At 43.6% G+C, this 23,341-nt stretch overlaps 1 protein-coding gene across 1 annotated transcript; it reads left to right on the top strand.

The window, feature by feature from the left end:
- The first annotated feature begins 3,306 nt into the window (after positions 1-3,306).
- arhgap18 (Rho GTPase activating protein 18) lies at positions 3,307-23,341 on the top strand. The gene is made up of 15 exons (XM_079475164.1): positions 3,307-3,497; positions 8,547-8,734; positions 9,771-10,006; positions 16,403-16,460; positions 16,710-16,858; positions 17,313-17,478; positions 17,673-17,764; positions 17,860-17,937; positions 18,108-18,267; positions 19,639-19,721; positions 20,260-20,466; positions 20,547-20,693; positions 21,191-21,306; positions 22,729-22,784; positions 22,945-23,341. Exons 1-15 carry the CDS (start codon positions 3,394-3,396, stop codon positions 23,043-23,045), a joined length of 1,941 nt encoding a protein of 646 aa, XP_079331290.1. The 5' UTR covers positions 3,307-3,393; the 3' UTR covers positions 23,046-23,341.

Here is a 23,341-nt window from a genome sequence, read left to right as displayed (position 1 = left end):
ATGAAGCGGTGAGACAGACAAACATCAGTAAATGAAGCGGTGAGACAGACAGACATCAGTAAATGAAGCAGTGAGACAGACAAACATCAGTAAATGAAGCGGTGAGACAGACAAACATCAGTAAATGAAGCAGTGAGACAGACAAACATCAGTAAATGAAGCAGTGAGACGGACAAACATCAGTAAATGAAGCAGAGAGACGGACAAACATCAGTAAATGAAGCAGAGAGACGGACAAACATCAGTAAATGAAGCAGTGAGACAGACAAACATCAGTAAATGAAGCAGAGAGACAGACAAACATCAGTAAATGAAGCAGAGAGACGGACAAACATCAGTAAATGAAGCAGTGAGACAGACAAACATCAGTAAATGAAGCAGTGAGACAGACAAACATCAGTAAATGAATCAGATATGAAGACAGACAAACATCAGTAAATGAAGCAGAGAGACAGACAAACATCAGTAAATGAAGCAGAGAGACGGACAAACATCAGTAAATGAAGCAGTGAGACAGACAAACATCAGTAAATGAAGCGGTGAGACAGACAAACATCAGTAAATGAAGCAGAGAGACGGACAAACATCAGTAAATGAAGCAGTGAGACAGACAAACATCAGTAAATGAAGCAGCGAGACAGACAAACATCAGTAAATGAAACAGTGAGACAGACAAACATCAGTAAATGAAGCAGTGAGACAGACAAACATCAGTAAATGAAGCAGTGAGACAGACAAACATCAGTAAATGAAGCAGAGAGACGGACAAACATCAGTAAATGAAGCAGTGAGACAGACAAACATCAGTAAATGAAGCAGTGAGACAGACAAACATCAGTAAATGAAGCAGAGAGACGGACAAACATCAGTAAATGAAGCAGAGAGACGGACAAACATCAGTAAATGAAGCAGTGAGACAGACAAACATCAGTAAATGAAGCAGTGAGACAGACAAACATCAGTAAATGAAGCAGAGAGACAGACAAACATCAGTAAATGAAGCAGTGAGACAGACAAACATCAGTAAATGAAGCAGTGAGACAGACAAACATCAGTAAATGAAGCAGAGAGACGGACAAACATCAGTAAATGAAGCAGAGAGACGGACAAACATCAGTAAATGAAGCAGTGAGACAGACAAACATCAGTAAATGAAGCAGTGAGACAGACAAACATCAGTAAATGAAGCAGAGAGACAGACAAACATCAGTAAATGAAGCAGTGAGACAGACAAACATCAGTAAATGAAGCAGTGAGACGGACAAACATCAGTAAATGAAGCAGAGAGACGGACAAACATCAGTAAATGAAGCGGTGAGACAGAAAAACATCAGTAAATGAAGCAGTGAGACAGACAAACATCAGTAAATGAAGCAGTGAGACAGACAAACATCAGTAAATGAAGCAGAGAGACAGACAAACATCAGTAAATGAAGCAGTGAGACAGACAAACATCAGTAAATGAAGCAGTGAGACAGACAAACATCAGTAAATGAAGCAGTGAGACAGACAAACATCAGTAAATGAAGCAGAGAGACGGACAAACATCAGTAAATGAAGCTGAGAGACAGACAAACATCAGTAAATGAAGCAGTGAGACGGTCAAACATCAGTAAATGAAGCAGAGAGACAGACAAACATCAGTAAATGAAGCAGTGAGACGGACAAACATCAGTAAATGAAGCAGTGAGACAGACAAACATCAGTAAATGAAGCAGTGAGACAGACAAACATCAGTAAATGAAGCAGAGAGACGGACAAACATCAGTAAATGAAGCGGTGAGACAGACAAACATCAGTAAATGAAGCAGTGAGACAGACAAACATCAGTAAATGAAGCAGTGAGACAGACAAACATCAGTAAATGAAGCAGAGAGACAGACAAACATCAGTAAATGAAGCAGTGAGACAGACAAACATCAGTAAATGAAGCAGAGAGACGGACAAACATCAGTAAATGAAGCGGTGAGACAGACAAACATCAGTAAATGAAGCAGTGAGACAGACAAACATCAGTAAATGAAGCAGTGAGACAGACAAACATCAGTAAATGAAGCAGTGAGACAGACAAACATCAGTAAATGAAGCAGTGAGACAGACAAACATCAGTAAATGAAGCAGAGAGACGGACAAACATCAGTAAATGAAGCAGTGAGACAGACAAACATCAGTAAATGAAGCAGTGAGACAGACAAACATCAGTAAATGAAGCAGTGAGACAGACAAACATCAGTAAATGAAGCAGTGAGACAGACAAACATCAGTAAATGAAGCAGTGAGACAGACAAACATCAGTAAATGAAGCAGAGAGACAGACAAACATCAGTAAATGAAGCGGTGAGACAGACAAACATCAGTAAATGAAGCAGTGAGACAGACAAACATCAGTAAATGAAGCAGTGAGACAGACAAACATCAGTAAATGAAGCAGAGAGACAGACAAACATCAGTAAATGAAGCAGTGAGACAGACAAACATCAGTAAATGAAGCAGAGAGACAGACAAACATCAGTAAATGAAGCAGTGAGACAGACAAACATCAGTAAATGAAGCAGTGAGACAGACAAACATCAGTAAATGAAGCAGAGAGACAGACAAACATCAGTAAATGAAGCAGTGAGACAGACAAACATCAGTAAATGAAGCAGAGAGACAGACAAACATCAGTAAATGAAGCAGTGAGACAGACAAACATCAGTAAATGAAGCAGTGAGACAGACAAACATCAGTAAATGAAGCAGAGAGACAGACAAACATCAGTAAATGAAGCAGTGAGACAGACAAACATCAGTAAATGAAGCAGTGAGACAGACAAACATCAGTAAATGAAGCAGTGAGACAGACAAACATCAGTAAATGAAGCAGTGAGACAGACAAACATCAGTAAATGAAGCAGTGAGACAGACAAACATCAGTAAATGAAGCAGTGAGACAGACAAACATCAGTAAATGAAGCAGTGAGACAGACAGATGATCTCTATGGTTTCACTCAAGTCTTGTCTTGACTTTAACAGTCTCAAGCTTCTAATAAAGTCACTTCACGAAACTGCAAACAACTCGTAAAATCAAATCAAGCGTTATCTCATCATAAATATTCATAAAGTTCCGTATCGGTTCCTTTTTTATCTATTGATACACCTTAAATAAACAACTGCCATAAGAAAATAGAAAACATGACGTCACAGCGACAGAAGAACTCGCATTATGGCGACTATATGAAACGTCTGCCTCTAGCCAATCAGCGTGGCTCAGCGAGCGAACGTGACGTCATCTCGTGGATATTCACGAGCCGAGCCTTCTCGCAGTATGATTGGTGGCGCAGCGGCCAGTGGGCGTGTCCGGAGGTGTTTCTCTGAGGGCTGAAGTCTCTGTTGACCAGTCGGTGTCATAATAATGAATCGACAGCAGAGCGATCAGGGCGTCGTGTTAACCGCCTTCATCAGTAACAGTGAAGACTTACCGGCCGTCAGCTGCAGTAGAGCTGAACACACGGAGAGGCGAGTACACTTTAGTTAGTACGCACACTTTCTGTAGACTGCAGTATTTATGGTCACTTTATCCCAGCCGGGCTCTGTCTCAATATCTGCTGCGCTCACGACATGTTGACGCGTTTCACCTTCTCGGTCGCCGTATTTACAGTCGGCTGTGGGGCATAGACACATGCTACCCGTGTAGACAACTCGTTTGCTTTAACACACAGCCCAGTACAAAGGTCTACTACGCTTTTACTACAGTAACCATGGGTTACACATAATATTTGTATGGAAAGCTTGCTACACTCTTGAGAGAATTAAACAAGGGTTCATTTTCTAAATACCGTTGTATACTTTAGTCAATTGTAGTATGCTAGAATGCGACAGTAACTGAAAGGGGATTGATGTCAATAGTACACGTACTACAGTAGGTTAGACTAAAGATTTTCATTGCAAACACATGGTTATAGTTTTAATATGTGAATGGACAGAAGTATGCTGTACTTCTCTTGATGGATCATAAACTTCAAGCACTGCTGCTACAGAGGGTTTCAGTTTTATATTCATATGACTGATATAAAGGGCTCACACGGCGTGAATAAGTGTATTTCTGTGTCTTTGGTGTGTTTTGAGTTGCTCATGCATGTATTAGACACGTAAAATTGCATAAATTAAAGTGTGAGAACAAAAGATGAATTCTATCTTAAAGCAAATGCTCACCCAGTGCCTGAAACACCTCGTGTAGCCACACCCCCACAAATCTACATCAGCTCGTGCTAAGATTTGACTAATAGTGTGTTCACACCAAACGCGAATGAAGCGCTAAGCGCAAGTGATTTACATGGTAAGTCAATGCAAAGACGCGATGACCTACTTGCGGTGCCAATTGACCGTTCGCTTGACTCATGCGAGTTGAAAAATCTGAACTTTAGCAAAAATTCGCACCACATGAACCAATCAGGAACTTGCTCTAGTAGGACCGTGAGCGAGCGGAAGAAGCCCCTCCCATGACACAAATTCGTGTCTGTTAAGAAGCGGATTTCTCGCGCGATTGATGCAAGTAAAGTCAAAATGTTCAAGCGTCCAACTACACGCAAATAGCCCGATTTACCGCGCTTGGTGTGAACACTCTATAAGACCGCCCAAATGTTAACGCATGTAAGGTGGGCGTACCTGTCAGTACAATTGAAAAGGAACCTGATGTTCCAAATATGGTCAGATGCGTATCATTTCCCTCACATGTTTGCAGTATTCGACTGCAAGCCAATCGCAGCTCACCTCCTTTTAAATGGTTACGGTAGTTTGTTTGCAGACACGATATTCTGATTAGGGCTGTGAAATTAATCGTAATTGTAAATTTTGTCCTTCATCAGTTACAAAAACTGAATAATGGAGGTAAATGATTATTGTGCCGCATTCTATTAAGCAAGGATCCTCTCTTTTCTTGTAGTATAAATCCCCAGCGAACACCCTTCCTGTACAGTGTTTCAGCAGTGATATTTGTTAACTACCCATAGACATTTACATTTATGCATTTGGCAGATGCTTTTATCCAAAGCGACTTGCATTGCATTATACTACACATTTGTTTCTAAGTATGTGCAATCCCCTGGGATCCATCCCACAACCTTGGCATTGCTCTTGGCATTCAGAGTTGACATTTATTTTATTTTATATGTTGTTTTAAAGGTTAACGAGTAAGCGTGTTAAATAGTCGGGAACTCAATATTGGCAATTATGGTTTATGTCATAATCGAGCAGCCCTAATTCTGACGATGCGTGAAATGCAGATGGAGATTCGTTTAGTTGTGTTCTTGTTGTGCTTGTTGGTATATGAGGTCACCTGATGGCGAACCGCTATATAGCTTGGTAGATTTTGCGATCAGAACTTGTTTTCTAACTGTGTTGAGTCCATATCTAGAGCACCATGACGCATGCCATGTGGACAAACACGGAAATCTGATTTATCTGCTGATTCAGCGCTTGTATGAGTAGATGAGGAGCACAGTGTGTCAGCAAATGTTCTGTGTTTTTGAACTGGATTAAACACAAACAATGTCAAACAGTCAATTACAACATGCTTTCATTGATTTTATAGAGGAAACAGTTCATACTTTAGGAACGGCATAAGACTTCGTCTTGAAAGCGGTGGTGCCGGGCCATGGCTAGCATCTGTATATTTGGTTCAAGCACGTGTCTAGTCAACATGAGATCCGGGGTTTGAGTCTCAGCAGTGTTTGGTGCGGTGGTGGTCTACGGGTTAGTACAGGGTGTGGTCACCCGTGGCTCTCGTGCCTCATGAGTCTCTTCTGCCACACACACACACACACACACACACACACACACACACACATCACTCACACGTAAACACACACACATCACTCACACGTAAACACACACACTCACACGTAAACACACACACATCACTCACACGTAAACACACACACATCACTCACACGTAAACACACACACACATCACTCACACACACATCACTCACACACACATCACTCACACACACATCACTCACACGTAAACACACACAAACATCACTCACACGTAAACACACACAAACATCACTCACACACACATCACTCACACACACATCACTCACACGTAAACACACACACACATCACTCACACACACATCACTCACACGTAAACACACACACATCACTCACACACACACACACACACACACATCACTCACACATAAACACTCACGTGATGTGTGTGTGTGTTTACGTGTGAGTGATGTGTGTGTGTTTACGTGTGAGTGATGTGTGTGTGTGTTTACGTGTGAGTGATGTGTGTGTGTTTACGTGTGAGTGATGTGTGTGTGTGTGTGTTTACGTGTGAGTGATGTGTGTGTGAGTGATGTTTGTGTGTGTGAGTGTGTGTGTGTGTTTACGTGTGAGTGATGTGTGTGTGAGTGAGTGTGTTTACGTGTGAGTGATGTGTGTGTGTTTACGTGTGAGTGATGTGTGTGTGTTTACGTGTGAGTGATGTGTGTGTGTTTACGTGTGAGTGATGTGTGTGTGAGTGATGTGTGTGTGAGTGATGTGTGTGTGAGTGATGTTTGTGTGTGTTTACGTGTGAGTGATGTTTGTGTGTTTACGTGTGAGTGATGTGTGTGTGTTTACGTGTGAGTGATGTGTGTGTGTGTGTGTGTGTGTGTTTGCGTGTGAGTGATGTGTGTGTTTCTTTGTGTTTGTACTGAATCACACACAGCATTAACTCTACAGAATCAACACTCTTATCATCACTTTTCCATGAACACAACACACTCGTGTGCAGCAGCACCTGTTTGACTGTTCTTGAGAAGTTCACTAGAACATAATAAAAGCTGAGATTAATGTGTGATGAAGAAGAATAAACTTTCTTTTATTTACATGTATTAGTTCAAATGAATATAGTATGCAAGAGATTGTATGAATGTAGATGTGTTCCTCCGGCTCTTCTGAACATGCAAAAGAGACAGATAACCATCATTCAGCTTTTGGGTTACAGTAGGTTTGGCCATTTATCTGAAAGCCTCATCATACTGTCCATCAGTTTCCTGAGCACTGTAATGAGGAACCGTCCGTATGACATCTGTGCCTACGGGTTTATTCTCACAAACAGTTAAAGTCTTCATAAGAACAGTTTTACGCTGAACGATGATGGTTTGTGATCTTGGGAACGAAAGACCTTGTCATCATTATATTGAGAAATGAAAAGTGTTTCTCATGTTGCACAATGAGAGCTTAATGTCAACGTGTCTGTGTAATGCATTAATGTTAAACCCTAAGTGTTAAAGAGTAAAGCACACATTGCACATTAATCTCAGTTCAGTAAAGTCAAGTTCACTTGAGGATATCAACTAATATGAGTTTGACCTCTCACACACGTCTGGAGCTGATTGAATGCTTGAATGTACGTGTGTCAGAAAGATCATTGGGCGTCTCTAAGCAGCGGCATTCCAGTGGTTGTCATAGCAACAGCTGGCGTTCCTGTTGTTGGGGAGCTGGACTGTTCGGTGTGTGTGTGTTTGATCATGGAGTCAGTGTTGTGTTTGTGTGTCAGGGTTTTATGAGAGTTTCTGGGTCACGTGACAAACGCTGGCTGTGTTAATGACTAAACCATGACAGACGTGATGAAACTGTACTCGCTCTCTCTCAGTTATTCCACTGGAACGTGACCACAAACAGTTTGACATCTCAGTATCATATCTCTCTCATTGTGCTTTCGCTCTGGTCTAGAATCATTCAAGATGTGATGTTCTTGTTGTGTCACTTTCATTTCGATTATATTGGTTACTGACATCGTGTCTACACCGGACGCGGCACAACAGCACGACAACAGCTTGTTCTTAAAGGGCCGTGTAAATGCGGCTCGGTGGACACAGCCCTTCCAGTTGTTCCAAATCTGTATAAATGTGTTTGTTCGGATGAACACATAGAAAGATATTTGGAAGAATGCTTTTAACCAGACAGATTTTGCCCCCCGTTGACTCCCATCTCCGAATATCTTCCTGTGTTCATCAGAACAAACACATGTATACAGATTTGGAACCAGTCGAAGGTGATGAAATGAAGACAGAATTTTCATTTTTGTGTGAAGTATCACTTTAATTGGTTTGTCGTGTCACGTCGCACCGAAGCCAGTGTGGAAATAATGTACAATTATTATGGGTTCTAATGCTGGTTTCGTGTCGCATCCCGCAGCGTCTGCTGTAGACATAATGTAAAGTTTTTTAAATAAATGTATTGGTGTCACATTGGACATGTGAATGATGTTTTTTAACAATATTTAATTAGAATTAAACAGGTTATTATACATACCTTTGTATGTGATGTCATGTTATGAATGACCGCTGGTGACATCACATTTGCTAAACTAGTAGCAGCCAAAACTGTCAATCAAAATAAATTACGTTCATAATCTGAAAGTTGAACATTTTATGTTTAGATGAGACAAAATATATCTATAAAAGTTATCATTGAACAATTCACTTATCAGTTTAATAGTAATAATACGAGTTTGGCGCGTTGATTGATGATGTGTTATATGTGTTTGTTCACACACATGCGCAGCCATAAGATGGGTCAGTATAATGTCCAGCGCTCCAGAGGTCCGGCGGCGGGGACGAGTCCGCATCAGCGCTGTAACTCACAGGAATCACTGGATGAGAAGGTCATGGTGGATTATTTTAAAGAGCTGGAGATCATTCAGCACACCGGAGATGAACAGCCTGACGACTGCCAGATGAAGGTGTCTGATGGTAAAAACACTTCACTTCTCCATCATATCTTAAGTAGAAACACACTTTCTTGTTTTGGTGTCTCATAGCTAAAATATTTGATTAAAACCCATGAAACTGCAGATTCTGCTGTACTGTTATTAGCAGATTTGTGTTCAGTACTTTATTGTTGAAGAATGACAGGAAGATCACACAATAAAGCCCACGCTCGGGTATTGTTTAGCCCTACTCACACAAGAAGCGGTGACTTCCTTAAAATCTGTGCGCTTTTAGAAAAAGGAAGGTCTGAGTTTAACATCTTCCTCTGTGATGTCACGTGTCCTGTGCTCTTATAGGATTGATTGTGAATCATGATTTATAAAGCCGTAGGGCTCTATCTTACACTTCTTTTCAAAGTTCAGCTCGACGCAGTTTTCATTTTCACGTCCTGCACCACTTTGTTTAAATACACATTTGTTCTCAACCTTCTCATGGTCTCCCTGTAGACCCATTTAAAGAATTAAATAGATATGAAATATTACAGATTATAAATGTAACAAACCTGCTGATAAAAACAAAAGAAACCATCGCAGAAATAATGAATGGTTTCAGTTAAAATACCATTGTTAACCATAAGCTTTTACATTAAAACCATTACAGAATTGTAGTCTTTTGGCCAAAATGATTCATCTGCCAGAACACAAGAACGGTTTCATTGAATTGAACACAAGCGAGTTTATAATACAGATGCAGTGTGGTGTCCTTTGCATGTCAAAAATAGCGTCGACAGCCATCCAAGTTTAGAAATATATGAAAAGGCACTTTATTCACACGCACCCTGAACTCATCTGAAAAGAGAGAGAGACTCGCACTTATCTGAAAGACAAACATACTTCTATGATCCACCTGTTTCTTATCGTATTTTTGCCATCCTTAAACTAGCAAAAGTGGGTTGGGACACGCTTGAAGTGTTCTTAAAATAGAGCACATAGTCTGATGTGAATGTGAACGCCTCACTGTCCTTCACTATCTAGTGCACTATTACAGCTTCCTTTACTTTCTTCTTTATGTTTTACAGAAGGCGAACAGGAGGAGGCGTGGCTGACAGAGGCGGGGCTAGCGACACTGTTTGACGAGTCTGCGACAGATGGTGAGGATAGCATCGTGCTTCTGTCCACACTGACCCGAACGCAAGCGGCCGCCGTCCAGAGGCGCGTGGAAACCCTTAAACAGACATTACGCAAACGAAACAAACCCTACAGCGTCCCAGATGTCCGAGATATCTTCAAACCCTCATCGTCTTCAGATGACACAGTAAGCATTGACATATACGTAACACATCATACACAACGTCCAGATGACTGTGGTTTTATCAACAAACACCCTGAATGCTCAGTTTCCATTGGCTGTTCACTGTACGAGTCATCATCATCATCATCATCATACCCTGAGTGACATTCTCTACACATACAGTATGATGAATAAACGGAGCGTGACATCTTTCAGTTGCGGCAGGTGTCTGTTGAGCTCAACCAATCACAGGTGTTTAATTAAGTCTCTATCACAAACACGTGTGTGTGTGTTCTGTACTGCAACATGTTTGCACATTCACTGCTCGCTTGCAGTAGAGCCAATATTACACACTGCAAACAACCAGACCAGAGCACAAATAGATAGAGAAGGCAACACATTCATGTGTACGTGTGTGTGTGGAGCTGTTTGGTGTGTGTGTGTGTGTGTGCGTGCGTGTGTGTGAACGAGTGCGTGTGAGTACGTGTGCATGTGCGTGTGCGTGTGTTAATGTGTGTGCGTGCGTGCGTGTTGAGCTGTTTGATGTGTGTGTGTGTGTACGAGTGCGTGTGTGTGCATGTACGTGTGTGTGTGCGTGCGTGTGTGTTGAGCTGTTTGATGTGTGTGTGTGTGTACGAGTGTGTGTGAGTACGTTTGCATGTGCGTGTGCGTACGTGTGTGCGTGCGTGCGTGTTGAGCTGTTTGATGTGTGTGTGTGAGTACGTGTGCGTGTGTGTGCATGTACGTGTGTGTGTGCGTGTGTGTTGAGCTGTTTGATGTGTGTGTGTGAGTACGTGTGCGTGTGTGTGCATGTACGTGTGTGTGTGTGTGTGTGTGTGTGTGTTGAGCTGTTTGATGTGTGTGTGAGTGTGAGTACATGTGCGTGTGTGTGCATGTACGTGTGTGCGTGCGTGCGTGTTGAGCTGTTTGATGTGTGTGTGTGAGTACGTGTGCTTGTGTGTGCATGTACGTGTGTGTGTGTGCGTGTGTGTTGAGCTGTTTGATGTGTGTGTGTGAGTACGTGTGCGTGTGTGTGCATGTACGTGTGTGTGTGCGTGTGTGTTCAGCTGTTTGATGTGTGTGTGTGAGTACGTGTGCGTGTGTGTGCATGTACGTGTGTGTGTTGAGCTGTTTGATGTGTGTACGAGTGTGTGTGAGTACGTGTGCGTGTGTGTGCATGTACGTGTGTGTGTGTGCGTGTGTGTTCAGCTGTTTGATGTGTGTGTGTGAGTACGTGTGCGTGTGTGTGCATGTACGTGTGTGTGTTGAGCTGTTTGATGTGTGTACGAGTGTGTGTGAGTACGTGTGCGTGTGTGTGCATGTGCGTGTGTGTGTGCGTGTGTGTTGAGCTGTTTGATGTGTGTGTGTGAGTACGTGTGCGTGCATGTACGTGTGTGTGTGTGCGTGTGTGTTGAGCTGTTTGATGTGTGTGTGTGAGTACGTGTGCGTGTGTGTGCATGTACGTGTGTGTGTGCGTGTGTGTTGAGCTGTTTGATGTGTGTGTGTGAGTACGTGTGCGTGTGTGTGCATGTACGTGTGTGTGTGCGTGTGTGTTCAGCTGTTTGATGTGTGTGTGTGAGTACGTGTGCTTGTGTGTGCATGTACGTGTGTGTGTGTGCGTGTGTGTTGAGCTGTTTGATGTGTGTGTGTGAGTACGTGTGCGTGTGTGTGCATGTACGTGTGTGTGTGCGTGTTCAGCTGTTTGATGTGTGTGTGTGAGTACGTGTGCGTGTGTGTGCATGTACGTGTGTGTGTTGAGCTGTTTGATGTGTGTACGAGTGTGTGTGAGTACGTGTGCGTGTGTGTGCATCTGCGTGTGTGTGTGCGTGTGTGTTGAGCTGTTTGATGTGTGTGTGTGAGTACGTGTGCGTGTGTGTGCATGTACGTGTGTGTGTGCGTGTGTGTTGAGCTGTTTGATGTGTGTGTGTGAGTACGTGTGCGTGTGTGTGCATGTACGTGTGTGTGTGCGTGTGTGTTCAGCTGTTTGATGTGTGTGTGTGAGTACGTGTGCTTGTGTGTGCATGTACGTGTGTGTGTGTGCGTGTGTGTTGAGCTGTTTGATGTGTGTGTGTGAGTACGTGTGCGTGTGTGTGCATGTACGTGTGTGTGTGCGTGTGTGTTGAGCTGTTTGATGTGTGTGTGTGAGTACGTGTGCGTGTGTGTGCATGTACGTGTGTGTGTGCGTGTGTGTTCAGCTGTTTGATGTGTGTGTGTGAGTACGTGTGCGTGTGTGTGCATGTACGTGTGTGTGTTGAGCTGTTTGATGTGTGTACGAGTGTGTGTGAGTACGTGTGCGTGTGTGTGCATGTGCGTGTGTGTGTGCGTGTGTGTTGAGCTGTTTGATGTGTGTGTGTGAGTACGTGTGCGTGTGTGTGCATGTACGTGTGTGTGTGCGTGTGTGTTGAGCTGTTTGATGTGTGTGTGTGAGTACGTGTGCGTGTGTGTGCATGTACGTGTGTGTGTGCGTGTGTGTTCAGCTGTTTGATGTGTGTGTGTGAGTACGTGTGCGTGTGTGTGCATGTACGTGTGTGTGTGTGTGTGTGTTGAGCTGTTTGATGTGTGTGTGTGAGTATGTGTGCGTGTGTGTGCATGTACGTGTGTGTGTGTGTTCAGCTGTTTGATGTGTGTGTGTGAGTACGTGTGCGTGTGTGTGCATGTACGTGTGTGTGTTGAGCTGTTTGATGTGTGTACGAGTGTGTGTGAGTACGTGTGCATGTGTGTGCATGTGCGTGTGTGTGTGTGTGTTGAGCTGTTTGATGTGTGTGTGTGTGAGTACGTGTTCGTGTGTGTGCATGTACGTGTGTGTGTGTGCGTGTGTGTTCAGCTGTTTGATGTGTGTGTGTGAGTACGTGTGCGTGTGTGTGCATGTACGTGTGTGTGTTGAGCTGTTTGATGTGTGTACGAGTGCGTGTGAGTACGTGTGCTTGTGTGTGCATGTACGTGTGTGTGTGCGTGTGTGTTCAGCTGTTTGATGTGTGTGTGTGAGTACGTGTGCGTGTGTGTGCATGTACGTGTGTGTGTGTGCGTGTGTGTTCAGCTGTTTGATGTGTGTGTGTGAGTACGTGTGCGTGTGTGTGCATGTACGTGTGTGTGTTGAGCTGTTTGATGTGTGTACGAGTGTGTGTGAGTACGTGTGCTTGTGTGTGCATGTGCGTGTGTGTGTGTGTGTTGAGCTGTTTGATGTGTGTGTGTGAGTACGTGTTCGTGTGTGTGCATGTACGTGTGTGTGTGTGCGTGTGTGTTCAGCTGTTTGATGTGTGTGTGTGAGTACGTGTGCGTGTGTGTGCATGTACGTGTGTGTGTTGAGCTGTTTGATGTGTGTACGAGTGCGTGTGAGTACGTGTGCGTGTGTGTGCATGTACGTGTGTGTGTGCGTGTGTGTTCAGCTGTTTGATGTGTGTGTGTGAGTACGTGTGCGTGTGTGTGCATGTACGTGTGTGTGTTGAGCTGTTTGATGTGTGTACGAGTGTGTGTGAGTACGTGTGCGTGTGTGTGCATGTGCGTGTGTGTGTGTGTGTTGAGCTGTTTGATGTGTGTGTGTGAGTACGTGTTCGTGTGTGTGCATGTACGTGTGTGTGTGTGCGTGTGTGTTCAGCTGTTTGATGTGTGTGTGTGAGTACGTGTGCGTGTGTGTGCATGTACGTGTGTGTGTTGAGCTGTTTGATGTGTGTACGAGTGTGTGTGAGTACGTGTGCGTGTGTGTGCATGTACGTGTGTGTGTGTGCGTGTGTGTTCAGCTGTTTGATGTGTGTGTGTGAGTACGTGTGCGTGTGTGTGCATGTACGTGTGTGTGTTGAGCTGTTTGATGTGTGTACGAGTGCGTGTGAGTACGTGTGCTTGTGTGTGCATGTACGTGTGTGTGTGCGTGTGTGTTCAGCTGTTTGATGTGTGTGTGTGAGTACGTGTGCTTGTGTGTGCATGTACGTGTGTGTGTGTGCGTGTGTGTTCAGCTGTTTGATGTGTGTGTGTGAGTACGTGTGCGTGTGTGTGCATGTACGTGTGTGTGTTGAGCTGTTTGATGTGTGTACGAGTGCGTGTGAGTACGTGTGCGTGTGTGTGCATGTACGTGTGTGTGTGTGCGTGTGTGTTCAGCTGTTTGATGTGTGTGTGTGAGTACGTGTGCGTGTGTGTGCATGTACGTGTGTGTGTTGAGCTGTTTGATGTGTGTACGAGTGTGTGTGAGTACGTGTGCTTGTGTGTGCATGTGCGTGTGTGTGTGTGTGTTGAGCTGTTTGATGTGTGTGTGTGAGTACGTGTTCGTGTGTGTGCATGTACGTGTGTGTGTTGAGCTGTTTGATGTGTGTACGAGTGCGTGTGAGTACGTGTGCGTGTGTGTGCATGTACGTGTGTGTGTGTGTGTTGAGCTGTTTGATGTGTGTACGAGTGCGTGTGAGTACGTGTGCTTGTGTGTGCATGTGCGTGTGTGTGTGTGTGTTGAGCTGTTTGATGTGTGTGTGTGAGTACGTGTGCTTGTGTGTGCATGTACGTGTGTGTGTGTGCGTGTGTGTTCAGCTGTTTGATGTGTGTGTGTGAGTACGTGTGCGTGTGTGTGCATGTACGTGTGTGTGTTGAGCTGTTTGATGTGTGTACGAGTGCGTGTGAGTACGTGTGCGTGTGTGTGCATGTACGTGTGTGTGTGTGCGTGTGTGTTCAGCTGTTTGATGTGTGTGTGTGAGTACGTGTGCGTGTGTGTGCATGTACGTGTGTGTGTTGAGCTGTTTGATGTGTGTACGAGTGCGTGTGAGTACGTGTGCTTGTGTGTGCATGTACGTGTGTGTGTGCGTGTGTGTTCAGCTGTTTGATGTGTGTGTGTGAGTATGTGTGCGTGTGTGTGCATGTACGTGTGTGTGTGTGTGTTGAGCTGTTTGATGTGTGTACGAGTGCGTGTGAGTACGTGTGCATGTGTGTGCATGTGCGTGTGTGTGTGCGTGTGTGTTGAGCTGTTTGATGTGTGTGTGTGTGAGTACGTGTGCGTGTGTGTGCATGTACGTGTGTGTGTGTGTGTGTTGAGCTGTTTGATGTGTGTACGAGTGTGTGTGAGTACGTGTGCATGTGTGTGCATGTACGTGTGTGTGTGCGTGTGTGTTCAGCTGTTTGATGTGTGTGTGTGAGTACGTGTGCGTGTGTGTGCATGTACGTGTGTGTGTGTGTGTTGAGCTGTTTGATGTGTGTACGAGTGCGTGTGAGTACGTGTGCATGTGTGTGCATGTACGTGTGTGTGTGCGTGTGTGTTCAGCTGTTTGATGTGTGTGTGTGTGAGTACGTGTGCGTGTGTGTGCATGTACGTGTGTGTGTTGAGCTGTTTGATGTGTGTACGAGTGCGTGCGAGTACGTGTGCGTGTGTGTGCATGTACGTGTGTGTGTGTGTGTGTTGAGCAGTATGATGTGTGTGCGTGTGCATGTGCGTGTGTGTGTGTGTGTTGAGCAGTTTGATGTGTGTACGTGTGCATGTGCGTGTGTGTGCATGTACGTGTGTGTGTGTGTGTTGAGCTGTTTGATGTGTGTACGTGTGCATGTGCGTGTGTGTGTGCGTGTGTGTTGAGCTGTTTGATGTGTGTGTGTGTGTGTGTGTGTGTGTGTGTGTGCGTGCGTGCGTGTGTGTTGAGCAGTTTGATGTGTGTGTGTGTGCATGTGCGTGTGTGTGTGCGTGTGTGTTGAGCTGTTTGATGTGTGTGTGTGTGTGTGTGTGTGTGCGTGCGTGTGTGTTGAGCTGTTTGATGTGTGTGTGTGAGTACGTGTGCGTGTGTGTGCATGTACGTGTGTGTGTGTGCGTGTGTGTTGAGCTGTTTGATGTGTGAGTGTGAGTACATGTGCGTGTGCGTGCATGTACGTGTGTGCGTGCGTGCGTGTTGAGCTGTTTGATGTGTGTGTGTGAGTACGTGTGCGTGTGTGTGCATGTACGTGTGTGCGTGCGTGTGTGTTGAGCTGTTTGATGTGTGTGTGTGAGTACGTGTGCGTGTGTGTGCATGTACGTGTGTGCGTGCGTGCGTGTTGAGCTGTTTGATGTGTGTGTGTGAGTACGTGTGCGTGTGTGTGCATGTACGTGTGTGTGTGTGTTCAGCTGTTTGATGTGTGTGTGTGAGTACGTGTGTGTGCATGTACGTGTGTGTGTGTGTTCAGCTGTTTGATGTGTGTGTGTGAGTACGTGTGCGTGTGTGTGCATGTACGTGTGTGTGTTGAGCTGTTTGATGTGTGTACGAGTGCGTGTGAGTACGTGTGCATGTGTGTGCATGTGCGTGTGTGTGTGTGTGTTGAGCAGTTTGATGTGTGTACGTGTGCATATGCGTGTGTGTGTGCGTGCGTGTTGAGCTGTTTGATGTGTGTGTGTGTGTGTGTGTGTGTGTGTGTGCGTGCGTGCGTGTGTGTTGAGCTGTTTGATTGTGTAACACATCTTCTGTCTGTGTTTGTCTGTGAATGAAGACTGATGTGACGTCCCCGGAGAGAAGTTTGGATGATAAAGCAGGAGTCCAAACACTGGGTATGTGTCACGACATCATTGAGAAGAATGCTGATGTGTCTTCTGTTTGATATTCTCTCACTGTCTCTACTGCATTACTTCATGATCAGCACTTTACATTTACATATTCATGATGTGAACAACATTTGATATTCACTGCAAAAATGAAACAGAATGTTAATGATACTCCATAATATTTATATTGTATTTAATAGTTGTGACAGAACGTTGGAAGTTTAATTTAACCTTCAGTTGTTAAACTGTGCGTAGGTAATGGGGCGGGGCCTGACGCTCATGGGGGCGGAGCTGACAATGAGACGGACATTAACCTAGAGGTATCGTTCTCTGAGCAAGCTCTTATCTATAAGGAGGGGTTAAAGGTCACTCAGCCCAGGCATGAAGCTGACGACAGATTACCCGTGAGTAACATTAACAAATCAGCTGATTTACCCAGCGTACACCGGTGCAAAGTTTACACGCCAGTAAAAGAGAACTCCCTCTCTCTCTCTCTCTTTCTGAAGAAATGTTAACGCAGAATATAACAGATAAGACCTGATTTCATCTGACTGTTACACAAACACATTATATAATATTGTTTGCATCTTTATTTAGATGAAGGTCACTGACTGCAGTTTTAGTCACATGTTATTATTTATTGAGCAACAGTGACATCTGCTGGTGAGGGTGTGGAACTGTCTCACTCGGGTTTTCTTTCTGTCCGGAATTATGAACTCTTTAACGGAGAGAGATTTAAACAAACCCACCCACCCACCTCACCCTAGCAACCATCTCATCTTAGCAACCGCCTCATGTCAGCTCATTAAGCACGTATCAACACGACATGATGACGGTGGGTTATATTTGTTCTCTCAGGATTTTAAAGTGTCTCAGGATAAGACGGGCCAGACGAGAGCTCGGGACCTGTCGTCTGAGGACATGAAGAAGGTCCGCAGGCTAGTCGTCATTGAGATGAGCGCTGTATTCGACACGTGTGGAATCGAGATGAAAACTCACAAAGCGCTGAAGATGAAAGTCAGAGGTCAGTGTCTGTGATGTCTGTGACAGTGATGAACAAATGCTCTTTTATGTGAGAGAGTTCCACACTTCCTCTTCTCCTGTGAACACTGACTGCAGGAGATTTGTTATGATCGACCGTGATTCAGTGTGTGATGGGATGGCACAGATTGTAAGCATAAGGGTTTGTCTGGTGTTGATCTGTGATGTCGTCTGTAGAGTCAGGTTTGTTCGGCGTTCCTCTCCCGACTCTGTTGGAACAAGACCAGCGGAGGATCCCTGGAACCAAAGTGCCTCTTATACTGCAACACGTAAGACAGCAGACACATAAACTCCACAGCGCTGCTTTGAGAGACGCTGACAGTGATGACGTCACATGGACTGAATGTTTGTTTTTGTTTTGAAGTTGATGTCACATATAGAGGAGCAGGGTTTAGACACGGAGGGTGTCCTGAGGATACCTGGCGCAGCCACTAGAGTAAAGGTGAGACATTTTCCACTGTTTACATTACGCTTTTATCTAAAGTGACTGACATTGCATTATACTATACATTGGACACCTGATCTCACATGTGTCTTGCAGACTAAATATTGATGAAACTCAGAAAGGTAGGAAAGCACACGCACGCTTCTAAATGTGATGGTATTTGTCAGGCAGTGTGTCAGGAGATGGAACAGAAGTTTTATGATGGCATGTTTCCGTGGGAGAGTCTCAAGCAGCATGACGCAGCCAGTGTCCTGAAGCTCTTCATCAGAGAACTGCCGTTCCCTCTGCTCACTGTGGAACACTTCACTGCCTTCCTCTCTGTGCTCAGTGAGTACACACACGCACGCACACCATGTTCCATAGACGTCCATTGATTTGATATCAGGCTTATCATCGATTCCAGTGGTTCTCAAACTGTGGTACGTGTAGCACTAGTGGTACTTGAGCAGACCCAGCCGTATGTGACACGACAGAAGACTAGTTGTTAAGACACAAGTTCTTCGCATTGCGTCCCAAATCACCAACATTTTGTAGTATAAATAGTGTGATAAAGTAGTGCTTTCACATTGCAAATTCATTGCAAAAAAGAAGTCCACCTTAAGTACACGGGTGCAGGGGTGGGTTTCTAGGGGGGAACAGAGGGTCAGCATACTTGGCCACCCCACTGGCCCCCCCCTAAATCTGCCAAATAGGAAGATTATTAAAGCAAGACAAAAAAGATCAGCATATATCACGTGTGAAACATTGAGAAGTTCATGTTTTCTTTTTCTTTGTGTAAAGAAAATACCTGATAATGTGGCCCATGTTTAGATGACTGCTTAAGTTGGTTATTGGACATCTTGTTTTTGGTATCTTATGTTTAGTTCTTTAGCAGATGCTTTTATCCAACGCATCTGACCGATGAGGTAAACAATGGAAGCAATTGGAACAGCATAAGGACAACAGTGTATGTACATTGAAGACGCAAAAAAGAGCCGAAATGTTATTATTGTTGTTATTTTGACTATATACAATGTGTTGTAACATTAATTTGAGCTGAACTTATTAGCTTTTTAGTAATACAGGACAGTGAAAAATGAGTGAAAATAATCATGACCCATGTTAGTGTGCCCCCTAAAAGCATAAGCGGCCCCGGCCTGGCCCCCCAGTTACAGTAGTCTCGAACCGCCACTGCCCAGATGAAGTGTGTAACTGTTGACACTTCACACACTCAACGGTCACAGTTTGGTTAACGTAGCGGACGGGAGGTGGGGCTCGAGCAGAACTCTCCTGCAGAGTCACCAAGAGATTAGCTTTAGGTTCAGCTGTTCTCTTGCTTATGTGTTAAATATTCTTTCTACTTTAATATAGGTTTGTAGTCTTTTTTACATTGGAATAGATGGAGGACGAGGTGTAAAGATAAATTGTCACAGCTCTACTATTAAGTGTTTATTCATGTCATTAGGTGGTACGGGAATAACTCGTTTTATTTAAGGTGGTACTTGATCTGAAAAGTTTGAGAACCACTGATCACCTAAACCTCATAATCACACAAACCTTTCTGCATTCTTACATTCTCAATAAATGTCATCGTGTATGATTGATAAGCAGCTTTCCCTTAAAAATCATCGACTGGTAGTACTACTACACTACTACACACACAAACGTACGGTGACGTATGTGTTCATTGTGATTTTTTGTGTGTTTTGTTCTGAGCAGAGCTGCCAACTAAGAAACAGCAGCTCCAGACGCTCAATCTACTGATGCTCCTGTTACCAGAACCCAACAGAGACACACTGAAGGTCAGAGCTCACACACTCCATCAGCTCCTGAGATGGTCAATCGATATATGGTGTACACGGGTCCGGGCACTGCTAACCGGCAAACCCGACATCTCTCTGACTTTATTTTTGAAGTACATACTGTATGAGAAACACTTTCATTATTCTGTTACATGTCGAATATTACATTTAACTGTAGTGTTCCCTGCCTGTCTAGCAACGTTTGTTTCTACTGAACACAAAATAAGTGTTTGTCTTTTCAAAAGTTACATCGCGTTTCATGAAGTTCATTGAGTTCTTCAGTTAAACGTCTTCAAAACTTGTCACCTGATTTCTGGTAAGGGAACATAGGGAGCATCGATGCTTCGACATTGCGGTGCATTGTGGGAATTTTTAGGGATCCAATGTTTCAGTGCACTGGAAGGATATTGGCCTTAAAGTGGCGCTTGACTACTGAACAAGGGAGCTGATCGAGATAAGGCCATATTCACACACATTCAAATGTCACTTCACATCGCTGCTGTACTGTTCTCTTGAGCTGTGTTTGTGTGTCCGTTAGGCTCTGATGGAATTTTTCCAGAGAGTGATCGATCACAAGGACAAGAATAAGATGACGCTAAACAATGTTGCCGTGGTGATGGCCCCCAACATCTTCATGTGTAAAGGCTTTCGCAATAAGATCAGAGAACAGGAAGAGTTCGCCATGGCAACCGGCACCGCCAACATTGTCCGGCTTCTCATCCGCTACCAGAACCTGCTGTGGACGGTACGTGACCTCATCCAGAAAGAGAACGAGAGAAAACCTCCTGATGGAAACACTCAAGTACGTCTCGCTTTTTGTCTCAGATCCCCAAGTTCATTCTGAATCAGGTGCGCAAGCAGAACATGGAGAACCAGCGCAAGATGAACAGAGACAGAGCCGTTAAAAAACTACTGAAGAAGATGACCCACGACCGCGAGAAGACCTCCGACAAACCAGAGAAAAACACAGAGGTGATCTCACACATTCAGAAGTGAAGAGAGATTAGAGACACCTGCTGGATAAATACACAACAACTACAGTCACCTCACGTTATTATCAACTCATTTGTGTTGAAATGTGTTACATGAATTTCTTCCTCATAACTAAGAGAGACTACATATGCTGAAAATGTACATGTTTTAATTGTAAAAAGAATTAGTAAGCACAAGAAAAGATGATTAAAATGGAGAAAACCTTACAGGAGAGAGTTAAGAGATACAGGATCCAATCTCTAGAAAACATCATTGAATCTGAAATGTTGATAAAGTGCTAATGTTATACATCACTATTGTTTAAAGCAGCCTTACAGTCAAGTGTTTCTAAGAGAATCTGTTATAGTTAGAACTGAAGGTGTTGAAGTATAGACTGATTTCATGCCGCCGACATGTTGAAATGGAAAGCGAGGCAGAGAGATTCTATATGGCGTGTTGAACAGAGAGTGTGTTATGGTGACGTGTTGTGTGTTCAGGCTGAAGGCTTCATCCGGGTTCAAGCTCCTCAGTTCTCGATGGTTTCTATGGCCGTACAGCTGAACGATGATCTGAAAGCTTCTGATGTTCTCACACGCTTTCTCACTCAAGAGAGGTAAACACATCACAAACACACACAAAAACCTGAGATCTGATTCACTTACTGATCATTCTGAGGTCAGAGGTCATGATGGCGTGTGTTTGATCATGTACACATACATGTCTTTACAGATGCGTGATGATAATAGTGATCTCAATGACAGGACGGACAATTTTCTGTAGTTACATACTTGCGAACAGGCGTTGTGCTTTGAGTAATAGTGCAATCACTAACTTACACTCAACTCGCTATGGGAATAGTGCCTAGCATAGCAACTATAGATAACAATAACATTAGTCTACGTACATGAACCGAGGAATCAGCTACTTTTGACCATTAAACATTTATTGTGGTTTGGTAGTCATCGTTTACAAGCATAACACTACATTTGTGAGGAGGCACGATCATGCTACGTAAGCTATAGAGGGTATGCATTGACATCACTTTCCCACGTGAACATGTCAGGACACGCCCTTGAGTGGCAAAACATCCAGTAAAATGGCTGAGGAGAATAGGAGAAACAAAGAAACCGGGACTAAAACGCACAATTATTTGCTGAAATGACAAGCAGCGGAGATCCTAACGGCTTCACTACGACTTACAAAGCAATCCGGTCTTCATAAGCAGCATGCAGTCATTTTGCTGAGTGTTTTGCCACCCATGGGACCTTCCAACATTACATTATCTCAAGTCTACCTTATGGTTATTTATTGTGAACCAGTAACGTTTGTGCGCCAATAAACAACCTAAGCACAGCCTCATTACTAATAAACTCAGGACAGTAAGAAAAAATATACAAATAAGACTTTGAACCTAAACACACACCAAAGTTACAAGTGTGATTTCAGCCAATAGAGGACTGCTTAGGGAGCAGCGGCAGTAAAATTCGTCCAGTTAAGAGTCGTCGTTACACTACAATCATTTTAAAGAGATTATTTTAAGGTAGAAAAACTCTCTAGTGTTGCTTTAAAGTGACAGTTCACCCAAACAGTTCCTGTCATTATTTCCTCACCTTCAGATTAAATGTCTTTGTTCTGCTGAACACAAATGAAGATATTTGGAAGGAGGAGACCTCATCCTCCATTGACTCCCATAGTATTCATTTCCCCTACTTTGGCAGTGAATGTGGGATGAGATCGGTTTGGTTACTGACATTCTTCTAAATATCTTCCTTTGTGTTCAGCAAAACAAAGACATTTATATGGGTTTGGAACAATCTGAAGGGTGAACTGTATATTCATTTTTGGGTGAACTGTATATTGTAACTTTAATATTGTAATTTGGCTTATGGCATGGACCCCTGTAATGCCACTAGAGCCCACCAGAGGGCTGCAGCTCACAGTTTGAAAAACACTTGATGTCATCAAAAGATTTCTGAATGTTTAAAATGTCATGTACGTCACTGTAGTTTTAACTGGTTTGTGTTGTGTGTTACAGGTCTCTGACTGTGAAGAGAGAAGATCTGTGTCTATTTGAGACGGGAGGAAACATCAGTGAGTATCTGATGATCCCACAGTACAGTGAAAGAACAACACAACATTGAATTAATAGAATACAACATTAAAGTCATGAGGAGAAAACACAGACATCAACACCACAACTAAACATTCTGCTGTTTGTGCGGTTTTTACATTGATGTGTGTGTTTGTGTAGAGGAGAGATGTCTGGATGAAGAGACGTACATCAGAGCTCTTCTGGAGCTCAACCCCAGTGCAGAATGGGTCATTAAATCTGTTCATCACGCTCAGGGCTGACCCACCTCCAAACCTGCCAATTACAGAGCACCATCACTCATAACAAACGCTTTTCATGTGTTTTATTGCTGGTAGAAACACTTATGTTTTCATATGTTCAGCCTCAATGACTCATTAAAACATTTCAACACAAAAATCAAGAGATTCTGGCTGCACATCACATCAATCCTCCAAACATTTCCAAAGAGAGATAACTCACAACAATCATGTTTTTATTGGGATCTGTTCTCTGTATTTCTCTGTTATTATGGTATAAATCAAAACAAAAACTGCAGTTTGATTGATATTAATTGGAA

This window comes from Barbatula barbatula (assembly GCF_947034865.1).
Source record: "Barbatula barbatula genome assembly, chromosome: 15".
In the NCBI taxonomy this organism is placed as follows: Eukaryota; Metazoa; Chordata; class Actinopteri; order Cypriniformes; family Nemacheilidae; genus Barbatula; species Barbatula barbatula.
This window is presented reverse-complemented; position numbering and strand designations above follow the sequence as displayed.